Source organism: Motacilla alba, chromosome 6 (genome assembly GCF_015832195.1).
Source record: "Motacilla alba alba isolate MOTALB_02 chromosome 6, Motacilla_alba_V1.0_pri, whole genome shotgun sequence".
Lineage (NCBI taxonomy): Eukaryota > Metazoa > Chordata > Aves > Passeriformes > Motacillidae > Motacilla > Motacilla alba.
The window spans coordinates 6831665-6850414 of NC_052021.1; the positions used below are offsets into that span (position 1 = coordinate 6831665).

At 41.6% G+C, this 18750-nt stretch overlaps 1 protein-coding gene across 1 annotated transcript; it reads left to right on the top strand.

Moving 5' to 3' along the window:
* The first annotated feature begins 227 nt into the window (after positions 1-227).
* Positions 228-18733, top strand: TMEM26 (transmembrane protein 26). Its single transcript, XM_038140322.1, has 6 exons — positions 228-595; positions 3686-3764; positions 8958-9071; positions 9628-9848; positions 10839-10915; positions 13158-18733. The coding sequence occupies exons 1-6, from the start codon at positions 405-407 to the stop codon at positions 13571-13573; spliced, it is 1098 nt and encodes a 365-aa protein (XP_037996250.1). The 5' UTR covers positions 228-404; the 3' UTR covers positions 13574-18733.
* The last annotated feature ends 17 nt before the right edge of the window (positions 18734-18750 follow it).

The following is an 18750-nucleotide window of genomic DNA, read 5'->3' on the forward strand; positions in this document are numbered from 1 at the left end:
AGAGCAGCAAGTGGGGCTGCAGAGCGATGGTAACTGGGCGAGAGGGAAAATCTCGCCGTGCTTGGTCCTTGAGCCGACGATAGAGGAGACAGAAACAACGCTCCCCACCCCTGCCTTGGGCCGGCCAGGGCTGTTCCGAGCCTGCAAACCACTGCAGCATGGAAGCGTGTCTTTTTTTTTTTTTTTTTTTTTTTTTTCCCTTCAAAAAGTTTTCAGGAAGTCTGGGGGAGGGGCGATGCTGTTTCTTTTTTGTTATAATGGGCCCCTTTGTGGAGATGGAGGAGGAGAAGCGATCTGTGTGCCGGCGAGGCGCAGGCTTGCCGGTGCCTGCCAAGGTAACTCGCCAGGGCTCCTAGAGGCGGCGGAGCCCCGCGGTGCGGGGCGCAGGGAGGGGGTGCTGCGGCATGGAGCTGATGGTGCTGCTCAATGCCCTGGTCACTCGCCTGCTCTTCGTGTTGCACTCACTCATCGGGGTTTGGAGAGTGACTGCCGTGAAGAAGGAACCCAAGTACTGGCTGCTGGCACTGCTCAATCTTCTCCTGTGCCTGGAGACAGGGCTCACCCTCAAGTTTAAGCAAGGCAGAGGCTACAAATGGTGAGCATATCCCGCCGGAGCCCCTCTTGCTTCTTTGCATGTACCTTGCTGCAGATACGAAGTTGCCCCCCGAGAGCAGGGGCTGCCCTGGCCCCGGCGCTGCCAGGCGCTCAGGGATCGCGTTTGCTCGCCGGCTGCTCCCGGGAGGCAGGGATGGAAAGCTGGTAGTTTGGCTAGTCCACTGCCAGGCAGAGGGCTTTCAGGAGGGGCAATTGTACAGAGACTAGGCGGGAGCCGCTCTGTAGGCGGTGTGTGTCTCTTGCTGCAGTCAAGCGGTGGATGCTGCAGCGGGCTGGGGGCACCGGGGCGCCTCCTGAACCACAGCGGGCTGGGGCTGCGGCTGCAGGGGCACAGGGGTGCGGAGGGACCCTGCAAGTGCCCTGCCTTTACACCCATCCTCCCGTGCCCTGCATTGCACCTCCTTCCCTAGGACTGTATGCCCCCGCTCTCCTCCGTGCAACAGTGCTAACACCATGCTGCTGCACGAACCTAAACTTTATAAAAAAAATAAAAGATGAGTAGCAACCACTCTCTCGATACAGCAAGAGTGGCTTAACTGTTTGGATTTGAGAGGCTGTTCCAGAGAGGAACTTTCATGCGTGAAAGGCTGCCCGAGAAATGAACAAAAAAAGTTAGTCAGAGCAGAGCTTGGCCAAGCACATGGGGTTTTACATGCATCTGAAGAATTACTGCTGTCATCTACAGCTCATCAGTGCTCAGGCAGCCAAAACAAGATGCTCTGTGAAAAGAAAGCGGTCATGTAACTAATTGTCAAGATTTCACTAGGACCTTTTGTTGTAAAAAACGCAAACTGCAGGCAGGCCTTCAGACAAATCCAGTACTAGAGAGCCCTGGAGTATTTCCATGTTTTAAAATCCTGCCCATTGCAACCTGTGAAAGTCATTATAACAGAAAGAGTGTTGTGTGACAATTCACACAAGAGTTCCATGCTCTAAATTTGAATGCAATAAAAGCAGTGATAAAGTCTGGTACACTGGAAAATTGAACAACAGCAGAGCCCCAAATGCAGTTGTGAGACAGGCAGATTTAACAGAACCAATTATTTTGGGAGAGGAGGCAGCAGCAGAATCTTCACGAAGGAACACTTGCAATGGAGCTTTTGAAAAATCCAAACAAAAATAGAAACCAAAAGCAGATCTATGTTAGATGCATAGATAGAAGACTAGGCTAAATTTATCTAGAAGAAAATTTTGAAACTGGATGTGGTCCAACACTTAAAGCAGCAAAATAAAAGTACATATATAGGTGAGAACTGTAGATAAATGGCCAGCATCAGGATAGTTTTCTGCTCCAGTAGAAAACAGTCACAGAACAAACATCATCAGCATTTGTAGAAACAATTCCACAGACAGTCACCAATCCAGGCAAGGGGCAGACTGTGCAGCAGGACTCCTGCCTCCAACACCCTCATATTCTCTGTTCATTATTGACAGAGGACTGTTACTTATTACACCAGCATAAAACATTTAATGGCACATGTGGAAAAAAAGTCTTCTTGTGAGCCTGGCCATGTAATACTTCCTCTAGATTGCTCCTTCTGAAAGAAAGGCAGGGTTAAAGCCCCTGAAGTCTCTTGGCCTGATGCGGTATCATTAGCTCAGTATTGCTAACCTGCCAGCTGGATGGATTTTTCATGTGCTGAAGTCCTGCAGGAGGAAATACTGTAAAATGTTAGTTCTTCCATTTAAATGAGAGGTGTGTTCTCTCCCAAAATAACCAGGCTAAAACCCACACAATCACTAGCCTTTTTTTTTTTTTGGGGGGGGGGGGGGGGGGGGAGCTGACAACAACAAAACCCACTGCCAAAACAAACAACACCCCCTTAACCCTGAAAAACCAAAAAACACAATTAAACCCCAAACCATCTTAGAGGGGATAGTTTGAAACATTTCAGAGCAGTTGAGCAACCCAGTAATTTCCCTAAGCAGCAGGATATTTTGTTTTCCTCAATACTTAATCTTCCCTGGAAAAGTCATGATTACCAAAATAAAGGTACGTTCAACAGAGGGACAACCAGTAAATGCAACGACATTTGGCCAAAATGTTGCTGCAGTCACATACTTATAAGCAGTTTAAATTCATTGCAGAATGTGCCAGTGGCAGGATAGAAGGAACCAAGCAAATGTCCCAAGTTGGACCCCACTGCCCAGTCCCAGGGCATTTCAGTTATGCCCAGTCCATACTGCAGCATACAGTGTTAGATGGAAAGGTTTGACGTTGCACCTCATTCCTACTCCAGAAGTACAGAATTGCCAGAAAACCCCACCTCATCAAATGTCATGTGTTTAATAAGAAAACATCAGCAACTCACTCTCACAAGACTACTTGCAGGAGTCATGAAACCTCTCCATTACTTCTGAATAAACCCAGCTAAAGAAGCTGAAGATAATAAAGTTGCATCAGCATCAGTTATTGCGCTGGTTTTATTTGAATAAATGATTTTCATGGGTGCTCTGGCATTTGGCCCGCACCAACCCATCACGGTTATAGAGAAGACTGGCAGGGAGAGAACGAGAAAATTCTACCACTGACTTGCACAAGTGGCAAAACAAGGCCAAGACCCAATTTCATAAACCTATTTTAAATTTACAGCCTGCAACTAAAAGATCTCCTACTAAAGCAGTGCTGATGATATTTCCACCTTTTCTGTGTCAATGCACAGGATTGTGAGTAACCACCTTTATCTCAGCATCACTCAGTGAAGTGACTCGATGTATTAATTCACTCTTCATGAAATCAGAAAGAGCATGTTAGCTAAAGGCTATTTAAATACAGAAAATGCTGTGATAGAAATACAAACGGCAAAGTGCCTTTGGTCAGTTCTTAAAAAAGAGATTTTAAATAAATTTCCATATATGACCTTCAATGGATGTACAGATAAACCTATTATTCATGATACTCACACAGCATGAGCAATCCAGCAAGACTAGCAATTCTTATTTGCAGTTACCCTATTTCTTAATATCCCATATGGTAGAGGCACAAGATGCCATATATCCAAACTTTATCCACTTTGGAAAGTATTTATGACGTGTCATAATACTAAGATACCTTTTCTTTTCTTCACAGGTTTTCACCAGCAATATTTTTATATCTGATTTGCATAGTACCATCACTATGGCTACTAGAAATTCATCATGGGACTCAGGTATTTGAGACAAGATGGACTCGTTTGAAATTGATGCATTATTTGATGGGTTGGCTTCTAGCATGCAGACAGAAGTCTGCTAAGTCTTGTTCCAGTTCTCTCTTTCATATTGGTGGCTGTCCCGATCTAGCTACAGCTTTATTATTACTATTGTGCACTTCCTAATTATCAGATAATGAGCCTCTTTCCTATCTAAAAATGAGACCATTTATGTATATTTATCTGAGGAACTGAGGACTGCAATTTTGAAAAACACAGCCTTTCCCTCCCAGGTTACCAGCATGAGTCTTGCTCAGTAGAATGAGCAAAAAAGAATGTCATTGGTTTAGTGGCCTTTGCAAAAGAAAGTGAGTTTCACAGTGTTTAAAAGCAAATGCCACAACTTCAAGCAAGTCAAAATTGAGGTATCAGTGAAAGGGGTCTTAAGCTCAGGTTACGTCATGTTTGCTGCAACATAGGAGAACACACAGATTGTTACCACAGCTGGAAATACATCTGACAAGGTTTATATCCTTCCTTTCTTTGTGCTGCATAGTAATCTGGGGGGAGGGGGCATTGGATTCCAATTCAGGACTAAAGCACATGGTAAAATTTTTAAGGGCAAGTTCTGGGGTCAGTTAGGGCCAGAACAGAGCTACTTCACCCAACAGGTCTCACTGGGTCAACCTCATGCAGGCCAGTTTCAAGTCCCTATAGCACTTCACCCTATGCAGTGAAAAGGAAATTTTGTCTGTGCCAGTATTTGCACATATCCATCCCTACCCTAGCAGTAAATGTTCTGATTGAACAAGAACAAAAAGTAACAGAAGAAAAGACATAAATTAGACTAAAAAGACCTAGTGCCTCATTATCTCCTTTGAAACATTGTTAGAGTCCACAAAAGCGTAATCAAATATTCCAAATTGTGTTTACACTAAAAATGCCTCAGGCTTTTTCTAAATACAGCAGCAGGAATTTATTGTCTTCTTGTTTTCCCAAATCTCCTTAAACAGTCACAGACAGGTAATGTGGATATTGAGAACATTTGTCATAGTTAAATCTGGTCCAAGAAACAGGCTAATTCTGTAGTCAAAGGCAGCAGTTTATTTCCCAAAATGATGTTAGAACATGGCATACTTTGTTCTTATTGATATACTGCTATGGTGAATTAAAGAGGGCGTATATCAAGTTAACAGCTTAGTTTATACCTGGAGAGATAGGATAGAGAGTTCTGGAAACACACAAACTAACAGATTCAAAAACAATACCTCCAGAAGGGGAGCAGCTTTCCTAACAATTAATCTCAAACACAGCTCCCAGACTAGCACTACTCTTGATACTGAAGTATTCCTGGGATTTCATTATTTAAATGCAAACAGAATGGGTAATTATGTGATCGCTAGATCCACACTTCTAATATATACACTATGAAAACAGTGTGTGGTCTTTAAGGCAGTAGAACTTTGATCTCGTGTTGAATCTTTACCAGGAAGCATCAGCTGCTTGTGTCAGTGTTGTTATTTAAAGCAGGTGCTAATAGGCAGTCTCTCTTCCCGAAGACAGAGGCAATTGTGCCTCTGTGTACTACAGAACTGGACATATAATGCCATTCATCTATCAAGGGTGAAATACTGACTGCATAGAAACTACTGCTTTAAAGTAACATATTTGGGGATGGAATATATGCTTGGGAGAGATGGTAAAGTCAATTGAACTGTACAAAGTGAAAAAATTGTTGTCTGCTGTCAAGCAAATTGAAACCATTTAATCCATTAAAAACCCCAAACATTCTTCCAGAACAGCATTCAGGATCTCAGAGCTCTGTTACCTTTGCAAATGCCTGGTGTGCCACTGCCCAGAAAGCAGTAACTGACCACCTTTTGTAGGGCTTACTCAACTACCAGGGGTCTAATTGATGCAGGCTTCCAGTCAGGAATAAGACAGATGCTTGGTAAACCTTGGAGTTATTTTTAAGCACCTTAACTTGAACATTTTTGGGATGTAGTGAATATTACTGTCCATTCCCTCAGCCTCATTCTGAGGTGGGATCCTGTTACCAGCTAAAATTATACATAATGAGCTCCTGAAAGTAATCTTGCATCTTTCACCATTCCTTCCTTGCCATACCCATTATATTCCTCAATTTGGAAAACAACTTAGATAATATTTTTTTTCCTGTTTTACATTTCAGCTTTCCTGTACGAGCAAAATGAAGCAGTCAGGAGTGCTTTGAATTTCTGACATCACATATGTTTCCATAGTGACAGCCACACTGTTTGCAGCAAAGCACAGACAGCAAGCCAGGTACCTGTTGCTTGGCAGAGGACCTGCTCCAGGGAAGAGCTAGACTCTTCCAAAATGTCCTCAGACTGACATGCACATTAATAAGTTGAGGGTACTCCACCCTAATATTCAAGTGTCAATTTTACACCCCAATGCTGGCCCCATTAGGAAAAGTATTAGCTAGCCTCAGCTTTATTTGAAAAGAATAGATTGTGAGTAAGATGAAAGCAGAAATTGCCTGAATTAGTTTGGTGTTTCAGGTGTCTCCCATGCACTGGCAGTGAGTTTCTCTGCAGGCCATGCACAGGGACAGCACCACGTCATGCAACAGCGTTTCCATTTTGATTAGATGGCTTATGAATCAGGGGTATGTAAGCTTTGTCTCAGAAGAAACAAGAGAAAGTAAGCCAAGTCAGAATTGGTACAAAATGTGTACAGCTTCTTCCTGTTTTATCTTTGCACAGAAAAAACCTGAAAACAAAACCATTTTTATTTAGCTTGGTACACAGTCAACATTTAGGACTTACTGGGGTCTAATAGTAAAAAGGCAAACCATGTTTATCAAATGCCCATGAAACAGTAAAACAGTATTCACTTGCTTCTTGTCACATTCCCATTTAGTCACTGCACATCCATAAATCAATAAGTAAATATGCCTGGCACCAACAGTCCTATTTACATGCATATCCATGATGTAAATAAAGGCTCTTCTCCAAATTTTCAAGTGAATCACTTCACAATCACCATTTATTAAATATTCAGAGAAGAGTGAACCCAAACAAGATATGAACATACTTAAATGAAAAAACCAGAAGCCTACTTAAAAAAAAAAAGAAAAAAGAAACCTAACGAGGAGACTGGCTTTGCAGATGCAGATTTCCATTTCCTGCCTGGAAGCAATTGTAAAGAGCTATGGACTGGCCCTGGGCTTGCCAATCAGTCCAAGATCACGGAGCCTTGCTCTGAAACAGAAACCCACCTCTCAGCTGAAAGTACTCACAAAAATGACGTAGAAGGAAAGACACCAATAATGTGAATTCATTTTCTTAGAGGTACTTCCTGCACCTTTGTGCCACTAGAACAAGAGGAAAAGAGCTCCCCTACAAGCCATGGCATGGTTTCTTCTGCCTCCTTCTAGCAGTCAAGGTGCTGAGCCCTGCAGCTCCTCAGCCTTGGAGGTGAAGTTCTGTACAGGTTCATGGCTGCTTTCCTTTTACCATGCCAGACCAGGCAAGGGGCCAGAGGGGTGAGCTTCAATGCAGACTTAATGACAAACCAAAGGCTGTCAGAGTCAGCCTTCCTCCTCCTGCACAGATTAGTCATCTCTTTGCCCTACCCAGGCTACTTGTTGATCTTCACTTGTTAGTATTCTGGGGTGGTTAGGACAGTTATGCAGTATTTTTAGGTTGTGGTCTCCTCAGCTGTGTCACACAGCCAGTGGAAGTAATTCAGCCTGACTTTGACCTTGGGGTGGGTCTCCATCAACTTCAGGGTTTTTCTGTAGGCAGCAGATACAGATGCCTCTCCAGAGCACCAATTAAGTTACATTTCTAAAATATCCTCTGAACAACCTGTTCTCTCCGTCTCCTTTAGTTGAAGGGCAAACCCAGGGAGATTAGCCCATCAAAGCTGTAGCCAGGCAGAGAGTACCAGTCCCTTCATCTCACTGTTTCCATGCCCAGAACTTTAGACTAAATGGAAATATCATCTTCCCCACATCTGTGTGTCAATCTTTCAAGACTCTCACACCCACTGTTCAAATAAAACAAGCATTCAGCTTAAGACTCTTTAGTGCCAACTCTAAAAGCAACAAGCACTGACATTTTTTCCATATTTTTCAAGGCACAGGAAATTTATCTACCATAAGGTCAGACAAGAGGCAGCATTTACCCAGATACTGAACAACATCAGAGACCAAGCAAAGTATCAAAGTAGAATCTGAAATTTCCTGAAAAATGTTGCTGTGATATTGGCAGGCTTTATGCTGAACACAACTACTCAGTATGCTCTCGAACACATTCCAATTGTTACAGAAAATCAATCCCTGTGCAATAAAATGGTGGGGGGCCCAATGGAGAAATGCAAATCATCTGCAATTCTCTGGCAAAAATAGGACAGGATAAAAGTCTTTAGTAACAGCATGGTTTGATTTTCTAATTATCCTCTTTTTATTACAATGGAGAGAGATATTAGGGATTGTTATGAAGACAGATTTTGGAGCCGTGCCCCCCAGCTGCTCCCGGGCCAGCCTTGGGTGTGAAGGTAGAAAGGCAGGACAGTGCTGCAGCCAGAACATAGCCCCACCACTGGTTTACTGTAGTTGGACTAACAGTGTTTTAGCCAACACTCAATTTCCCAGATCACTGTGCACTTGCAGGAAGTAAAAATACCCTTTATTCTATTTCAAAGGGATAGGCAACAATTCAGGTCTAGTTCTCTTAAATACTCTTTTCTTTCACCTCTCACCCTATGAATTTCCTTACAAAATAAGGCACAGCAGGGGCAGGAGAGGTAGAGGATACAACCCAAATATCCTACCTCATTTTCAGCCTTGAGGGAAGTCATGCAGAAAAATGAAACAGTGACATTTTCAGAGAGCTTTTCCTTGATAGTAGAAAACAGAAGCAGATATTTTGAGAACAAGTTTTTGTTGAAGGCCACTCCATTGGCCTTTCAATTTGCATCCTCTTCTGCAGTACAACCCTCTACTTTCTTAGGAACCTACCAACACATTGCTCTTGTCCTCACGAGAGGAATTCCTGCCTTTTGAAGAAGAGGGGAATTACATTAATAGTGAGGACCTTTGTAAACATCTGATATCTTTCACAAATGAACCTTCTGCAGTTCAGCAAAGCAGGACACTCTCAGCCATAGAGCACATCTGCTCCCTGGGTGGGATGTTTACACATGTCATGTTTTTGTTCACAACAGTACTGTGGCAATGAGCCTGGGGCTGTTCAGGTCAATGTCAGCAATCAAGACTTCAATCAATCCAGAGAGAGCAGTCATGGAAGTGAGGGAACAGATCACCACATCATTCAGACGGTAGGGCACCTTTTCCTGTTTCTGGTAGAGATCTTATGACAATTAGAGATAAGCACCTTGTGAGTGAAACAAACAAAAAAAAAAACAACCAACCAAACAACAACAACAAAAAACTAAAAAAAAACCAACCAAAAAAAAAAAAGGCAAACAACCCAGGACATGTATATTACATATATTTGTAATTTAGAAAAACACATTTTGAAAATACAGCATGCTGCATACTAACTATTGTTGCTAAGACCAGTCTCTGTGTAAAGAAGAGGTGACCCTACCATTCTCTTGCAAATCTCAGTAACTGAGTAACTGTTGTGCAAAGCACAACACTCATTTGAAAAATGAGAACAGGAGGAGTAGTACACAGAGAAAGATTTCATATTCATTATCCAAAGTTTATAATAAAGTCCCTTTTTAAACCAGGCCTGCCAGATGGAAAATATTTGTTCTCATATGATGTGAAAGAGAACAAAAGCAGGCTCAAAGACAAATACAGTCTCTGACAGTATCTCTAACATCAGTCTCCTGAAGTTACAGTACATTATTGTTGTCTTTTGAACAGGCTAAAGTCTTTGTCAATCAGCTCTCCACAATCTGTGAGACTGTATGGACACTGGCCCTCCACCAGACTTTTCTACTGCTACTAGTAGTTGGGAGATGGCTTCTCCCCATTGGAGTTGAAATCACCCGGGATCAACTGTCTCAGCTGCTTCTTATGTTTGTGGGAACAGCAGCAGATATACTTGAATTTGCTAGTGAGACCCTGGACATTGAGGATGTTCGGTAAGGATTTTTTGCTGATGATATTTGTGTAATGTGCAGTGTTCAGACTGGTGAAACTGCCTTTCCCATGGAAAACAGAAGGCTGCATTCAAGGGCTCTGTGTGCCTGCTCTTGCCTTTCCCCCTGTGAAAGTCCTGTGAGCTTTTTTGGGGATTACTCATGCGTTGCCAGCAGAGATCCATGTCACATCATCGCAATGAAAGGGTTCAGGGAGCCAGACGAGCAGCCTAACTGCCAGGCAGCATCAGTTCTTACAGCTACAGGAACCCAAACACTGGATACACAGCAGGCCTCTTTCAGGTTAATGAATTGTTTCAGATGGGCAAGGAAGCAACTAGAGCTGGCTTAAGTGATTCATTATCCAAATTGCTTCTTTGGTTATCTCATGTGTACTTCATGGTAGAGTGACAAAGTGTTCAAAGATAAGAAGAAAGGGAATGGCACAGTCTGGTGTGAATTTTCAACACTGTGATCTCTCCCAGAGAAAGTAAGCTCACCTCCCCCTCACACTGCTGAGAGATGAGCTGTGAACATCCGTCATAAAAAGTCACAGAAGAAGTTCATCCTCTCTAACAAATAGAATTTTATTTTTTTGTAAACATCATAGCAAGGCTTTTAGAGCAGGAAAAGAGTCCTTTCCACTTGGCAGAAAAGCTTCAGGCTTGCAAAGAACATGCAATCCCTACAAGGGTAAAGATATCCCCTCTGAGCCACACAGTCTATTCTCATATGCTTATTATTATAACATTAGCTTCAGATATTTAGTGTAATTACACAGCTGGAACAGCTGTAAGCCTTAGCACCAAAAATTCCATACAAAAAGGTGCTTCTGTTTTCCTTTGTGTTGCATTGTAAAAGCACATATAAATAAACCAATCAATGTTTCACTCAACTACCCTTCAAATGACATTGCAAACACTACTGGAAGCATTTTCGTGATCTCATGAGGAAACTGCATCTTCATTGTTATCACTTTTTCCCCTCCCACAGGAAGAATTACGCTCTCATAAATGCAATTCTTGCTGTATGGACCTGGAGTATGTTACAGTTTCCACTTGATCTTGCAGGTTAGTACTTGCACACAGACAAGAAAAGAGAAAAAATGCTCTTAAATTTTGCTGGTACATCTTGTGGCTATGCACACACTACAGGCTGTACCAAGGACTTCTGGTGGAGAGGAATTCATATGACAGCAGCTTTTGAAGAAAGCTCATTGTGGTTTCTTTTGAGGAAACACTTGTTTCTGGCTAACCTCTGATCCCTCTGATAGAGCTGTCTACTTTCAGGAAAAGGAAAAAATGATTACACTATTGTGTTGCTCCAGTTGCCTGTTACTGCCTTAAACTTCACTATGTGAGCTCTCACGTTAGAGCTGGTCTATTATCTTATGCCTCAAATGTGGGTAGGTCCTAGACCCTACAGAGAGGCACGAACTTGGTGAACCACAGACCAGCGCAGCCAAAAGCACAGGAGAAATTACCTATTCACTGGATACCTAAAGGACCACATGATGTTGGGACTGGATGATGTTATCTTAATCCAAAAGGGCCAGCTATTCAGCCAGCTCAGGGCTGTGTTTGTTCCTGGACAAAAAGGGCTTCTCCCTCTCCAAAAAGAACAAAGAAAGCTGTCTGGAGCATCATCTGTTCCAACCATTCTGGCCTCCAATCACAACAAGTTTGCAACAACTATAGCAATCCAAAAATGCATTATCCTCAGTACCATGTATACAAAATCGATTTCTAGGCTAACACACTGACTACAATAATAAATTTAAAATTCCTGCAATATTATTTTGTTCGTTAGTCCTTTCTTCATGGACAGTGCTAAGCTTTGTTTCCAACAGGAAAGTTAAAAAAATATTTCAGCATTTCAGCTCAGTAGCTCACCTCCTTAAAAATCAGATGCAATCACATTTCAACTTTATCATAGCTAAAATTCCTGCTACTGCTAAAATATATTCTATTAAAGACACATAGCAGTCAGGTTTAAAAAAAAAAACCTCAACCAACCAAATAAAAAACATCCTATATACATCACCACCATACAAATAATTTCAAATAGCACTTCAACAATCTGTTCATTTTTTTCTCTAGCTGTTGCTTTTCCACTTATTTAATTACATTTACTGGTTAAAATTAAATTACTGAACACATATTTCCCTGAAATTACTACAGGTACAGTTCATTTTAGGTAGTTCCATACAGTTGTACAGATCGTACTTTTTGTTCAAGCATCAGAATGTTTATTCGTACATCAAACATGACGTAAAAGAAATTTTTAGGCACTTATGATTAGACTACAGCAGTGCAGTTAGGACTATTAAACAGCAATGGCACAGAATCATATTAAAAAATTAGCTGCTGCTGAAGCTTTGCCTAATGGATTCAGCAAATTCCTACATTTTACAACTCATTTTCCATTAGAGTCTCATCTCTTTCTCCCCCCACCCCAGCATTGACTCAAACAATAGAATTCTTTTGGCAAGCTGCAGTGTTTGGTAGTTGTCACTGCATCACAAGTAGTGATGTTTTTGAAACCAATCAAATCTCCCTGTCCAAGAGAGGTTATTTAAGCTTCATGTATTTCCATTTAGACACAGCCAAATTAACCCCCACAAACCCTTCTGATGCTCCCTCTCTGGACACTACACCACCGAGGGCATTTGAGCCCACCACCACCTTTCCAGCCACGTGGAACCCATGGATGCAAGTTCCAGTGTTGTGTGACATTGATACCTGGAAGGCTAAGAGCAAGTATCTGTGCCTCAAGTCTTACAGGGCAGACAGAAACCACATAGTGCTCAATATTGCCTGGCACTGACAGGCCTTATTCTTACTATGACACATGAAAAAAGCAATGGTTATCTAGTGAATATTTTAAAAGCAATGTGTTAGTGTGGAAGCAAGTGAAGTGCTACAGCACTGGCTGCTCCTTTCCAGCACAGTTTTTTTCTTAAGGATGCATACTGGTCTGGCATGTTGATTTACCAAATACAAGGTCTGGGGAAGTTTTAAAGAACTATTAGGTGATCTACTTCTGCTTTTCGTTGTAGAAGTGTATAAATACTGGTATGTTTGAAGCATACAAAAAGGGAAGTGGTTTTTAATCCTGTCAGACCACATAAGTGCCTCAGGTGAGTTCAGTGTGTTTTGCCGAAAAACATCCCAGAAACTGGATATGCTATATGTTGCACAGTTCACAGGTGAATGCATTTATAATCCAGAGTACCCTGTATTGTGGGTGCCCTTTAGGCCCACCCTGGCTCCACTTCACGAAGTTGTTTTAACATGACTGTTTTCCTTGCAGTACAGCATATTGGCTGCAAACCAAGCGCATCGGCCAGGCGGATCCCCAGCCTGCTGCTGTGCAGGTACAGCGCGGAACTCTGGAACATTGGAGTCAGCCTTTTCATACAGGATGGCCCCTTCTTCATTGTACGTTCAATTCTGATGGGCCACTTCAGAATATTCAATCAGATGCTGGTATTTTTTACAGCTAAGAATATCTTAGTTGTGACTCTGCAGTTGTATCGGCTGGCAGTGATAACCTTAGACTTCCGTACCACCGTTCTGCAGAAGAGCAGGAAAGGAGAAGTCTGTTGCTGCCCATGTGAGCCTTATGAAGCTCGTGCTCATGCTACTGGTCGCCAAGAGAATGAAATGAAAGAGTTTGTTGCTTTTCCTCCAAAAGAGGAAGCCCAAGCTCCATTAGAAAATCACTGAGCAGTTACTGACTTGGAAGAGGTTGCATTTCCCACAGCTTCTTCAGAAGGGCTCTATGTCAGTTTCTGTGATCAAGTACATCTTGAGTGCCTAAGTCGTCTTTTCCATCAAGAGAACATTAATTTCTTCTAAATTGTAGGAGAACTTTCTCAAGCAAATTCTCAGAAATGGGACCTTTTTAAAATCCATTTGTATGGTGGGTTTTGACTAGTTCAATATTATATTATTCACAGGGATTTTGTAGCCATAGTTTATAGTATCAAGAAGGGTTGGGAGCACTAACAAGATTGGTTATTACCATTGGTGGCACTGTGCTGACCTATGTACTTGCATGTATTCAAGTGGAAGGACAAGCTTGTCCTTTATAGGAAGCACAAAAGCATTGAGCTCTACTAGAATGGTAGGGCTATAACTACAGTGTGATGAACAATATGTTTGCCATGTACAGGAGGAACTTCAGCAGCAACAACTGTGCAGGCATGTTAGTGCTATTACTGTGACATGAGAACATTGTTCATTCCAGAAATTTAAGGAAACCTTCTTCAGATGTTACCTCATCTTTGGCTGGATTCAGTTAAGAACTATGCAACACCATGAAACTACATACAAAAGACTCTTATGACCTGCCTGGTCTGAATAACCTAAACCTTCACAAAAAGAAAAAAGTAGTCCCTTGAATCACTAGAAGCCAACTGCATTTGCTACAGGCATTTTCTACAGAGTTGCTTGCCTTTCTATTTCTACCAGTTATAACATACACACAAGACACATGGACAAAACGTCACCAAAATATTTGTAAATACTTTTTTCCTCTTGATTTTACAGTTCTGTTTTTAGAGTTGAGACAGTTTTTCAAATGTCTTCATTTTGTATGATTTTTAAAAGTAGCCTGACCCAGACTTAGACTCTCTCTAGAAAGAAGATGGCTCTGCTGCTCAAGGCAATCTAAGCCAAAGGATTCAGGCATGCACTTCATGTTTCGTAAAGCACCACAAGATCCCATGAAATTACCTCAGAGATTGTCTGGTCTGGTGAGTGTCACGATCCATTTTAAAGAAATGGCTAATAATTAATACTTTACTACTTTCACATTTGGAGTTAATAACATGGGCCCTAATTTCTCCCAAAAGCACACTTGAGATCAGTGTAAGATCATTTGCTTGACTTAGCTTAGAGAAGCTGAAAGTAAGGTAAGTGATTTTTGAAAGTCTGCCTAAAAATTATATTCTCACAGAAAATGGCAGGGGCTTTTACAGATTCCTGTATCCATTCTGAAAGAGAGCAGAAAAGCATATAGAGTGATCTAATTAAGGTATTTTCCCATATTGAAACACCAAATTAAGCCTTATTTTCTAAAGCCTCAGCTATCTGAAAACCAGGGTCTGGTTTCAGGAATGAACAGAAGTGTTTCCGCCATCATTGCAGCAGTCCACAGCCTGATAAACAATGACACATTTATTCTTTGAAAGATGAATCTGTTTAAAAAGCCCAAACACCAAAGATGTGAACATGTGTTTAGACTTCTGAGTTCCTACTGTTCTATGCAGGATAAGATCCTTCCATTATGAAGGAAAAAAATACACAGCCACAAGGAAGTATCACATGCTTCATAGCCCTGTCTATCATTTATACAGTAGTAATAATGTGCAACACTTCCTCTCTGCTTATTTTCACCCTTTTTTCCAGCAGCAGTTTTAAAAGGCCAATCACTACTTGCCATGGTGTTGTGAGGTAGACATATGGAAAGTGGACTGCAACTTCATTTCAGATTTCAATTAAGTCCAGAGGTAAAAAAGTGACAGTCCTGATGATGATCTGTGCTGTCTAAAACCTTTCACAGTGGGATGAATTTAGAATCACTTGGTAGAACCACAAGACAGCTCTTCCTTGTGGATGCAAGCCGGAACTACTCATATTCATTTGAGTTTACCACTTGCTGATATAGTAATTATCCGGTTAAAAGGATCACTGCTAATTAATTTGGAGTGTACTGAGCTTGCTAGAACATCATTCTAAATTCATCAGCACAAAAATTGCAAGGATGTACTTTTTTAAAACTCGCTATTTAAAGTCTTCGTTCAGCAACGAACTGCCTACTCGACTCAGCCTGCAGCAAATGCAAGATCCCCTGGGGTCAGCAGTACAGAGACTGGTTACAGCAGGAATATTTCACAGCAAACTCTATTTCCTGGTCTTCAGGCTGTTCAATTTTAAACAGCAGTAAAGCTTCTAATCACATTTATGGTGCTAAGAACTCACTCCAGTGTTAGGTGGTCACGAGATCCCATCGTCATTCACTCACAGACAATATAGGCCACATCCTCTTCATGTTTGCAATGAAGTAGATTTGGACTTCCTTTTCCTCCCCACTATTGCAGTGATGGCAATCAGCTTGCTTAAAACCAAAAGAAAATCCAGACTAATGAAACAGTATTATAAATTCCCACTTGGGTACAGAAGGGAATCACATACACCAGGTAGCAGCAGGAGTGACATGCAGCTCCCTCTACTTCACTGAGAAGCCTGGAAATGGCAATTAAAAAGTCTAGTAACTTGTATGTTTTGGGCAGAGCAGCAAACCCAAGTTGCATGCCCTCCTCAATTTCCTGTTGCAAATGTTTGGAGCAGGACTGCAGCTTTGTGTTTTGCAGCAGGCTGTTGGAGGCAGCTGAAGCAGCAGCTGGCTGTGGGGAGCCCTGGTGCCGTCCCACAGCCTTCCAGAGCTCTGCACTAGGCAAGGGGCAGACTGGATTCTCCTGAAGATCTGCCAGCATCTGTGGTGTACCCAAAGCTGTCGTGCTTTCTCTGCGGGAAAAGCTGCAGTAAACCTTCAGATGGGGAAAATTCAAGCCTCCAAAATGAAAGAACTTCAGAACATTTATCTTAACCATTATTTACTCAAGTCAGGAGAACACATTAATAAATCTGTTCTGCAAATAGATATCTGACCATTTACTGTTATTTATTCTGGTTGTTCCTGCCTTGTCCTTCTAAATTATTCCATATTAAACCTCACTAAAATATTTTACCACTTGTCTTTTCCTGAGCTAAAATGTATTCCTCCTTTCTTTTGGACATTGGCTTAAATAAGATCATAGCCCTAAGCAGGAAAAACAACAAACAACAGCGATGATTTTATTGCATTCCTGTTGGTATTTGTACTGTACTATGTTCTCTGTGACCATGTGGAAATGGAAGAAAATGTGCAATTACTTTAAAAAAATTCCAACAGCATTTTGCAAATAAAAGGCAGTTACCTCAGGCATAGCTGCCAATTTATTATGTGAGAGCTGACTGTTATATGTTCCTATTAATTATATCTTCCACATGCTGCTTTTCCTTTCCATGCTTCGTAAGTTAATTACTTGGGCCAGATTCTGACTGCTGCTGTTGCTTTGAAAGCCCACAAGCAACTGCAGCTAATTTCACTCTGTTCTGGCTAGGTTCTTTATTCAGAGCCTTTGCCTTCAAGTATGCAAATCACACTGCAATCCCCAAGAGGATGTGCTTCATATCTGCACACAGGAGGCATTTCAAATACACACACAAATACATACATGCATTTAGATACCCTCACACACACCTGGCGATGCCCAATATACAGCTTTTATTTCTGTAACAATCTGTCAGACTGCTGGTAAGAACACTCTGCAAATGCCTCCAAAACACAGAAAATACCTAAGCATTACAAGTATCTTGAAACTTAAATACTAAGCATACCATACTCTGAACAAAACACTAGTTAAAAAAAAAAAAAAAAAAAAGATCCCTGGAATATATTATTTCCATGCAGATTTCCTCAGTTGAATGAAATGTACCCAAGTTTCCCCTCAGAATTAAAGTTTTTCCTCAAAATTAAAGTTTTTCAGGTGAGCATTAGAACATAACACCAGCACAAGGTGTTTAAAACTTCCCAACGCTGTTTCACTGGTGCTGTGTCAATAGAAAATGGGCAAGATTTGAAATCATCAGGTTGGATAGTCCCTGGCCCCTCTGTCTTTGGATTCAATTTTCCACTTTTCTTCACACTGTTATATGAGGAAGGAAGTCTTTTCTTCCTTAGAAGAGGAAAAAAACAGATCATTCCTAGTCTGTAGTGGGGAGGCAACAAAAGTGGCTCACAGAGGCAAAAGAAGCAGAGATGTTTACCCAAGATTGGTCACTGCACCAGCAGGGAAATACAGCAGTACAGACCCCCAGTGGAACAGATATTAATGACTGAGATAACCGTACGTGAGCTGTGTTCTGAAAACTTTCCCTGGCCCTTCAGAGCCAGCACAGGAAGGGTTCTCAACAGCCAGCTCCTCTCCAATATCTTCAGCAAGGTGCTATGACAGGAATTCCAGTGATCCCAAGTCTCTCTTGAAGGTATCACTGAAATCCTCTGTGCAAATTTTTCCTAATTTGGTCTCCTTTGGGTTGTGTCTTTTCCCTTCAGATTGGGCAAAAGGCATGGGAATGAAAGCAATGTAACTATAAAAACCCCCTTCATTTATCAACCTAAACCCTCACCCTATACATACTGCTCTTTGCTCATCCACATTTCTGCCTGCTTTCTGGGCCCACCTTCCAGATCTCAGCAGACAGACAAAACACACTAAACACTGCAACTCCCACTGCTGCCTGTAAAAGTCTTTACAAAAGCACACAAGAATCCAGGCCAAAGATTAAGAATAGCCAAGCCTATTTCTTCCTGTTAAAGATGAAAGCTATCTTCAGCTGTCAAAGCATTTCCTCCATTTGTTTTTAGCCTACTATAGGGAGAAGAATCTTTTCCTGAGTAGTGTCTCTGTGAAGGACTAACTTATTGGAAGAGCAGCATCATTTCCTGTAGCCCTATGGATTATCTCTTTCAAACTGTAAGGTCACACAAAGTTTGAAATGAGACTGTCAGGCTGTAGGTAAAGATAACAGAGTTGAAAGGTGTTACAATATAAAAGTGATGACGTCACCCAGCATTTTTAATTTTGGGAGATGAGAAAGGCCTCCAAGCCAAGTAAAACAGGTCTGTATGAGTAGCATCTGTAATAGCAGCTTAGAAGAGCTGAACTAAAAATTGCTCTAAAATCTTCAGTCTCCAATGCATCTAACTAATATTATCCTAAAATAGGCAGACAGAATGAGTATAATCACAACTAATACCTAGGCCTCACAGAAGACTCCACAAGAACATTAGA